The 7,690-nt window shown below is 58.2% G+C and overlaps 1 protein-coding gene across 1 annotated transcript in view; it reads left to right on the top strand.

The window, feature by feature from the left end:
- SRL (sarcalumenin) overlaps nucleotides 1-6,386 on the top strand; it is a 12,856-nt gene extending 6,470 nt beyond the window's left edge. The window contains exons 5-8 of the mRNA XM_009881962.1: nucleotides 3,142-3,258; nucleotides 3,950-4,183; nucleotides 4,947-6,199; nucleotides 6,246-6,386. Of these exons, the coding sequence (XP_009880264.1) occupies nucleotides 3,142-3,258; nucleotides 3,950-4,183; nucleotides 4,947-5,758 (1,163 nt within the window). The 3' untranslated portion in view covers nucleotides 5,759-6,199; nucleotides 6,246-6,386. The remainder of the gene's footprint in view (nucleotides 1-3,141; nucleotides 3,259-3,949; nucleotides 4,184-4,946; nucleotides 6,200-6,245) is intronic.
- The last annotated feature ends 1,304 nt before the right edge of the window (nucleotides 6,387-7,690 follow it).

Raw genomic sequence — 7,690 nt, 5'->3', positions numbered from 1 at the left:
CCCCCCCACCCCCAAAAGGGCTACAGGGCAGTGCGTCCGTGCCGTAGGCAGAGGGGCTGGCAGTGTTTGGGGTGCAGGGGTGGGGTGGTGGTGTGGGCGATGCCGGGAGAGTCTCCCCAAGTGTTTTAGCCTTCCCCCGGTGGTTTGAGGACAGAGCAAGACCTTCCTGCCCCGTGGCTCGGTCTGAACAAGGCGAGGAAGGAGGTTTTGCTGTGCCTAGCATCCTCGGGACAGAGAGGGGGTGAGCCGGCACCAGGCACTTCTTGTTGGGCTTGAGGACAAGGTGGGACAAGACCTGGCCCAGGGTTGATCCCAGCCCCGGAGCGGCAGTTCTTCCACCCAAGGGCAGCTGGGCGTTGCAAGCAACATGGAAAAAAACTCCCAGAAAGCCACTGCTCTAGGAAAAAAACACTTTTTTAGGCATCCAAATTGCTCCTACCCTCAGAGCTGAACGGTCCAAGGCCCTGCGGAGGGAGGTATGACCTTCCTGGCCTTGTTTGCCGGGTGCTCTGCCGGATGGCAGCATGTTCCTTACCCTGCAGACACGGCAGCTTAGAAACGCCGTGTTTTAAGCTGCTATGCTTTAAGCGGGACCACAGGAGAAGGGGTGCAAGGTCTGAGGACCCCCCTGCTCCCAGGCAGGGCCCAATCACGCACCAGCACGTGACTGCTTCCGCAGATGCCACCGGGACGTGCCGGGCTTGAGCGGGGATGAGTGGAGCTGGGCGAGAGGCAGGCTGGGCTGGGAGCGAGCAGCCACAGGGTGGCTGGAGAGAGCCACCGTGATGGAGCTGCCGCCATCCCTACCCTGCAGCTGGCAAGGACTGGCTCTTTTTCCCCAGCCGGCCCATCAAGGTGACCCAAATCGGTGCTGAACAGACATAGCAGGGGGACGTAGCAGGGGCAGATGCCAGGCCAGCACCCTCCCAGGTGGGAGATGCTCTCTGGTACCCCAACCCCACGCCTTGGGCAGCGGCGAGGAGCACCCATGCGTGGCCTCACATCCTTGGAGCTGCTGCCACCAGGGGAGACGTGAGGATCCAGTGCCTGGCACTGCTTGCGAAGCCCATGGGGTGCCAGCACCCCGTTCCCAAAGTAAAGGGTAGAGGTGGGCTCGACGAGCTGTTGGTGACCCGGCAGGGGGGCTGCCTGCATCGCCGCCCGCCTTGGCACAGCGGGGCAGAGGTGGGGAGGTGAAGCGGAGCCGGGGCGCGCGGGCTGCCGGTGTTCACACTGCCACACCTGGCCAGGAACGTGTTACGAAAGAGCACGCGGGGACCCGCCTCAAACCTCTGGCACAACATCACAGGGAATAATAATAATCATCATCATCATCCGAAACCCAATTAAAGCCGGCAAGCGAACAGAGTGGCAGTGATAGATTGGCACAAATTAATAACGAAAATCTGAGGTTTCAACATTTGTTTTTGTCCCGTGTGAGAAGACGACGCTGGATCGCCGTGGCTCACGGGCAGGGAGCAGGCAGCGGGCATGGCCATCCCCGCGGTTCTGGTGCAGCTGCCCTGCTTTGGGGAGGAGGGTTGAGCTGAACGGACATCTGGGACCTGTGGAGAGATATCCCCCAGCCCATTCCCTTCCCCAGCGGTGACATGGTGGCCCTGCGATGGGCAGATGCAGGCAGGAGGAGGCTGGCACGCTCTGCCCGACTCCTGCGTCCGGGATCAGATGGGTTCGGTGTGGAGCCGCCGTGCAGTGCCCTCCAGCACCCTCGGGAGCGGGAGCTCAGTGCCACATGGGCTTTGCGACTCTCCCCGACTCGGGAGATGGATTCCTGGCTTTCTGGAAAGCTGCTGGCTCCTGTGTGGGCGGCATCCCCAGAGCAGCGGGGTCTCTCAGCCACCGCAGGGAAAATAGCTCTGCCTCAGGAGTGGGGCCGAAGGGAGGGGGCGGGGGGCGGCGTGGGTCCCCCAAGAGCATCGCCAGCCCCTGCTGCCGGGCAGACACGCCGGGGGCTGTGCGAGGTTGACGCTGTGGCAGGGTGGCCGCCGCTTGCTCCGCTCTCTGCCATCTGCCACCGCGCTTTTCCCGGCACGGTTTCCTGCCCGGGATTGTCTGGCTAGATCAGTGCTGGTACGCAAACAGGGACGGGGAAGGTTCCCACGAGCAGGAACTCACTCATCCAGTTTTTACTTCCATTTCTGGCCTGACTTGGGCTTGAGCCGATGAGCAGGCTCCCGGCTGTCCTGGGCACAGCTTGGGGGCTGGCACAGGCCAGGGGCTCCTCCGGCTCCACCAGTGGCCTGAGGGGTGGGAGGGTCGAGCGGTGTGGGCACAGGCTGACTGCAACGAGTCCCGCTGGAGCAGGGATTGCTCCTGGGACGGTGGCTGCCTGTGTCCAGGGACCCCTCAGCTCCCAGACCAACTGCATGGCACAAGGATAAGTCCTTACGGGCCACCACCAGCCTCTTTGAGCCCCTTAGCAAACTCCATGACTTGAAGAGTGCAGGATGGGGACTGTTGTTCATTCTCTTCGTGCCCTCCCCACACCGGGCTGGACCCTCGCACCCAGCCCACATGTAGGCAGGGACCCTCTGCTCAACCGGGGGGCTGAGAGTGACCACCCGGGCGCAGATCCCCGGGAGGGTACGGTGGAAACACAAGGCAGGCAGCTGGCCCAAGGCTCACACCACGCTTACCAAGCACCGTGCCATAGCGCTGCTCCTCAAACCACGCCAGCTCTCTTTGCACGAGGCGTTCGCCTGGTTGCGGCATGGCCACCTCCTTCGCATGTCACACGCTTTGCGGCGGCCGCCTTCAAACAACACTCGCCCCGCAGCCAGCCCCGAATTCACTCCGGCTAAACCAGAACTGAACAGAGACAAGGTTTAAAAATGCCTTCAAGTCCACCCACAATCTAAGAAAGGCCAAACCTCAGAGAATGTCAGACAAGTGAGATGGGGTCTCCCACGGAGCACGGTGATGTCCGGCTCCTGCAGACACCGGGGCCCGTCGCTGGGCGATGCCTTGGCTCGCGAATGGCTGGCAGCCCCAAAAAGGGTGGCTGTTTCCCCGGCAGCGCTGCCGTGCCGCTCAGATGGGATGCTCGTTACAGCCGGGAGTTAATCACGCGGCGACGGCTATTGTTTCTTCACTTCCTCTTGTTATTTCCCCTCTCCGCAGATGGGGAGATCACTTCCAAGCCAATGGTGCTATTCCTGGGACCGTGGAGTGTCGGCAAATCCTCCATGATAAACTACCTCCTCGGGCTGGACGACACTCCCTACCAGCTCTACACAGGTACCATGCGCACCGCTCCCCCCCTGCTCCCCTGAGGCTGTCCTGGCACCTGCATTTCTGTGTCCGTGTGGCCAGCGATTCCTGGCCGTGTCTCTTCGATCCCCCACTCTGTGACAGTCGGGAGGTTGCAACCCGGTCCGTGCTGCCCTTCTGCAGCGCCAAGTGGAAGGAGATGTTCCCCACCACGACCCAGGGCCTGTCCACCCTCCTCGGGGAGGAGGAGGGCATCTCACCCTGCAGCATCCCCATCCCGCAGAGCAGGGCTCACCAGCTCTGACCTTGTCTTCTCCCCTTCCCTCCTCACGTGGAGCCAATTAATTCGCCCTCCCAGGAGAAAAGCCATTCCCCTTCCTTCCTCCCTGCTCCTGTGGATGTCATCTCGCAGCTGAGGGCAGATGTCTGTGGCCAGCTCCGCGCCACGGGAATCAGGGTTCCTGGGAGGTGGTTCTCCAGGGCACCTTGTGCAGTCAGGCCACCTCCAGAACAGCCAGTCCCCACAGAAGACAGCCCTGCTGGCATTTTCTCAAGAGGTTTGGCAAGAATTTAATAGCCCCGCTGCTTGCCTTCCCCTAGCATCTCTTGGCAAGCAAGCGATGCTCCTGAGCTCCCCAGCTAGTCCCAGGCCAGCCCTGTCATGTCCATTGCCTGGTGTGGATCTCACAGCTCTGCTGCTTCTCTCGTTGCTGGGCAGGGGCAGAACCCACCACTTCCGAATTCACTGTCATCATGCACGGCCCCAAGCTGAAGACCATTGAGGGCATCGTGATGGCTGCTGACAGCGCCCGCTCCTTCTCGCCCCTGGAGAAGTTTGGGCAGAACTTCTTGGAGAAGCTGATAGGGATCGAGGTGCCCCACAAACTGCTGGAGCGAGTCACCTTTGTGGACACGCCGGGCATCATCGAAAACCGCAAGCAGCAAGAACGAGGTAGGGGTTTACTGGGTTCATCTAAGGGACTCCAGAAAAGATGTAATGATGTCAGATGACAAAGACGGCTGCAGCACAACGGGGAAGAACCCCAGGCCACAAAAGGGCACTAGAGGGGATGGTGACATTTGTCTGCCCATGGCTGTGGCAGCAGCAGCTGGGACCTGGGGAAAGTACCCAAGTGTCATCAGCTAGAGCAGCCATTTCTGCTGTTTGGAGGTGTGACAGTCAGGCGTTTCGGCAGGGTGTTTCCTGGGGACTCCTCGGGCTGTTGATTGCCTCAGCTCAGCATTTAATGCTCTGTTTGCCACCCTCGGATGGCTTTGCCATCAGCTGGAGCTACTGCAGGGCCCAGAGAAGCGCCATCCCCACAGCACCTGGGATGCCAGGACAGAGCAGCTTCTCGACCCTCTTGGTGCCCACTGAGGAGAGCAATGCTGCGGCCGATGTCCGTTCACAGGAGCAGGAGGCATCGGTGGCCAGCAGCAGGGAGAAAGGAGGGATGGAGGTGAGGTTGAGGGAGACAGGCAGTCACAGGCCCAGACACACAGGGATGGGTTTTCATGCCAAGAAACTCTGAAGTGTTTTCAGCACATGAGAAACAGGTTCTGGGCTGCATGGGAAGTCTGCTGTGTCTCACACCCTGTCCAACCCAGACAGGGCGTGAGACACGGCAGGCTCGAGGTTTGTCTATCCCTTGACCCAGAGGGACTCACCCTGCGCTGGCTATTTCTGCTGGATTTCTCTCTTTCCTCTCCTCAAGGTTACCCGTTCAATGACGTGTGCCAGTGGTTCATTGACAGAGCTGATCTCATCTTCGTTGTCTTCGACCCTACAAAGCTGGACGTGGGCTTGGAGCTGGAGATGCTGTTTCGCCAGCTGAAGGGCCGCGAGTCTCAGATCCGAATCATCTTGAACAAAGCCGACAGCCTGGCTACCCAGGAGCTCATGAGAGTCTACGGTGCCTTATTCTGGAGTCTGGCTCCTCTCATCAACGTCACAGAGCCACCCAGGGTGTACGTTAGCTCTTTCTGGCCCCACGAGTACCATCCGGATACCCACAAAGACCTGTTCCTCAAAGAAGAGATATCACTCCTGGAAGATCTCAACCAGGTGATTGAGAACAGGATGGAAAATAAGATCGCCTTCATACGCCAGCACGCCATCCGGGTGCGCATCCACGCCCTTTTGGTCGATCGCTATCTACAGACCTACAAGGACAAAATGACCTTCTTTAGCGATGGAGAACTGGTGTTCAGGGACATTGTGGAAGATCCTGACAAGTTCTTTATCTTTAAGTCCATTCTGGCAAAGACCAATGTCAGCAAATTTGACCTCCCCAACCGCGAGGCATACAAGGACTTCTTTGGCATCAACCCCATCACCAGTTTTAAGCTGCTGTCTCAGCAGTGTTCCTACATGGGAGGGTGTTTCCTAGAGAAGATCGAGAAGGCCATCACTCGCGAGCTTCCCGATCTCTTGGGAAGCATCGGCTTGGGGAAGAAGCCCAACGTTCTCTCCTGTGACGTCACTGGCTGTGGCGAAACCCCAAAGAATCGCTACAAGAAACCCTAAGGTGTTCTGTAATATAACCAACCGTCCACGTGTTCCTACCGGTGAATGAGCTTATGTCTTATCTGTCCAAGAAGCCATGGTTTGTTAACCCTTCGAGTGCCACACTGGCAAAGGCTACTGTACTATGAGGACTTTGAGTCATTGACATCGATGGCAGGGGAAGATGGGTGGGCATAAGAAAGAGAATAAAAACTGTGAATTCCTGACATTTTATCTTTGTTCTTTCAAGTAGAAGGCAATGTTTAAGCTGTAAGTATGAGCAATGCACGGTGAGCTAGAACTGTAGCTGCTTTTTCACTGGCGCCAAGAGTGCGTGAACAGGAATTTCAACCTCTGCATCCTCGAAGCCGGCAGGGAGCGAGAACGAGGGCACGGCGTGAGAGCACAGGGGAGAGCGGTGACACACTAACCCGGGGCATCACCCGGAGCCCCTGGGGCAAAGCGCTGGGCAGGGAAAGCGAGGCCAGGTCCCAGCTGTTGTTTTCAGGCACAAACATCCTACAAATCTCTGCAGATACTGACCTTGTTTTTCTTTCTGAGACTTTTAGGTCGCCCAGTGAGCTCTCCTTTCACATAACAGCTGAGCTGAACTTCTGCAACTTTCACCCGGGTGTTCGCCTTAAGAAGGGGCTTCTGCAGGGGCGTTCGTAGCTCCAGACAGGTAGCCGTGATGGGCTTTGCAAGTCCATGTCCGAACAAGCAGTGGGCTGGAAAGGAGCTGCCAGCACTGGTTAAACTGTGCTGGAGGAGGAGGGCCAGCACCCCAAATCACACTGTCCCCACAAGGAGCTGTGAGGGGGTTTCCCTCCCTCTGGGCCACACAGGGACAGGCCATTTGGTGCCTGCATGTGTCGTTAACCTCCAAAACCCGTGCTGGTGAGTCAAGCCTGCAGATTAGCAGGGCTCCGAGGGTTAAGGGTTTGGCAAGTTGACCTTGTTCAGCTCCATGTTGTTGTTTTCTCAGAGTCAGACCCCCGTGTTTTTGCGGTCTGTGGAGGGAGGCAAGAACTAGGGGGGGGTCACTTGCCTCATCCTTTTTGCCCATCTGCTGATCTGTTCTCCCCAGGACAACCCAGGCAGGTTTCTCTGGCTTGTTCACCAAACTTCCCCCATTCTAGCCACGATTTTGTTGGCTCATCTCTGTGCATCAGCACTCAGTCCTGGGAGGAGAATGAGTATTGCTTTGGAAACACCTGAGCAGGGTGAGGTTCCCTGTGGACAGCCGACCTCGAAACCCTGCAGTGAAAGCCAAGGGATTAGGGGTGGCCTCATGACCTGGCCCTCATGGCCAGCACAACTGGCTGCCAAGCCGAGCACAAGCCAACCAAGAGGTAGATGCTGCCCTGGATGGAGACCAACACCTTCGAGCCCACCAGCGACCTGCTGAATGTCCTTTCTCCTTCCTCCTGCCAAATGAGCACAGCTAGCACTGCTCTCCAGGAAACCTCTGGAGTAGAGGGACTTACCTTTGACAGGAACAAGAAGAAGTGGAGGTGCCGGGTGAGGCAAGAAAAAGGCAAAAGGAATGAAAGCGGGAAAAAGAAAGCTGGGAATGGAAGGCTGTATTGCGATGGGATGGGTGTGAAGGGCAGTGCCCCTCATCTCCATGTGCTCAACGGGACGTGGACTACAGCACAAGGTCCATGGGAGCTCCATGTCCCCCGGCACTGAGGCCAGGCACCGCAAAGAAGAGGTCACCTCAAGTCCAGGTGAGTTTGGGGGCACACCACCTCAGGGACCTCCGTGCTCCTTGGCTCTGCTTCAAGGCAGGCCTCTACCTTTGAACTAATGAAGACAAGACCCAAATCTACGTCCAAGCACGGGAAGGAGCACAGCTCATGCAGAGGGATTTTGCCCGCAGCACAGAGGAGACTGGAGGTAGGAGTGAAGGCAAGGAGAGTCCCAGAGAGCAGTAGCCGGACCAGCCTGGAG

This window comes from Charadrius vociferus, unplaced genomic scaffold (assembly GCF_000708025.1).
Source record: "Charadrius vociferus isolate BGI_N301 unplaced genomic scaffold, ASM70802v2 scaffold593, whole genome shotgun sequence".
NCBI classification, from domain to species: domain Eukaryota; kingdom Metazoa; phylum Chordata; class Aves; order Charadriiformes; family Charadriidae; genus Charadrius; species Charadrius vociferus.
The sequence above is the reverse complement of the archived record's forward strand: the minus strand, read 5'-3'. Positions and strand labels throughout refer to the sequence as shown.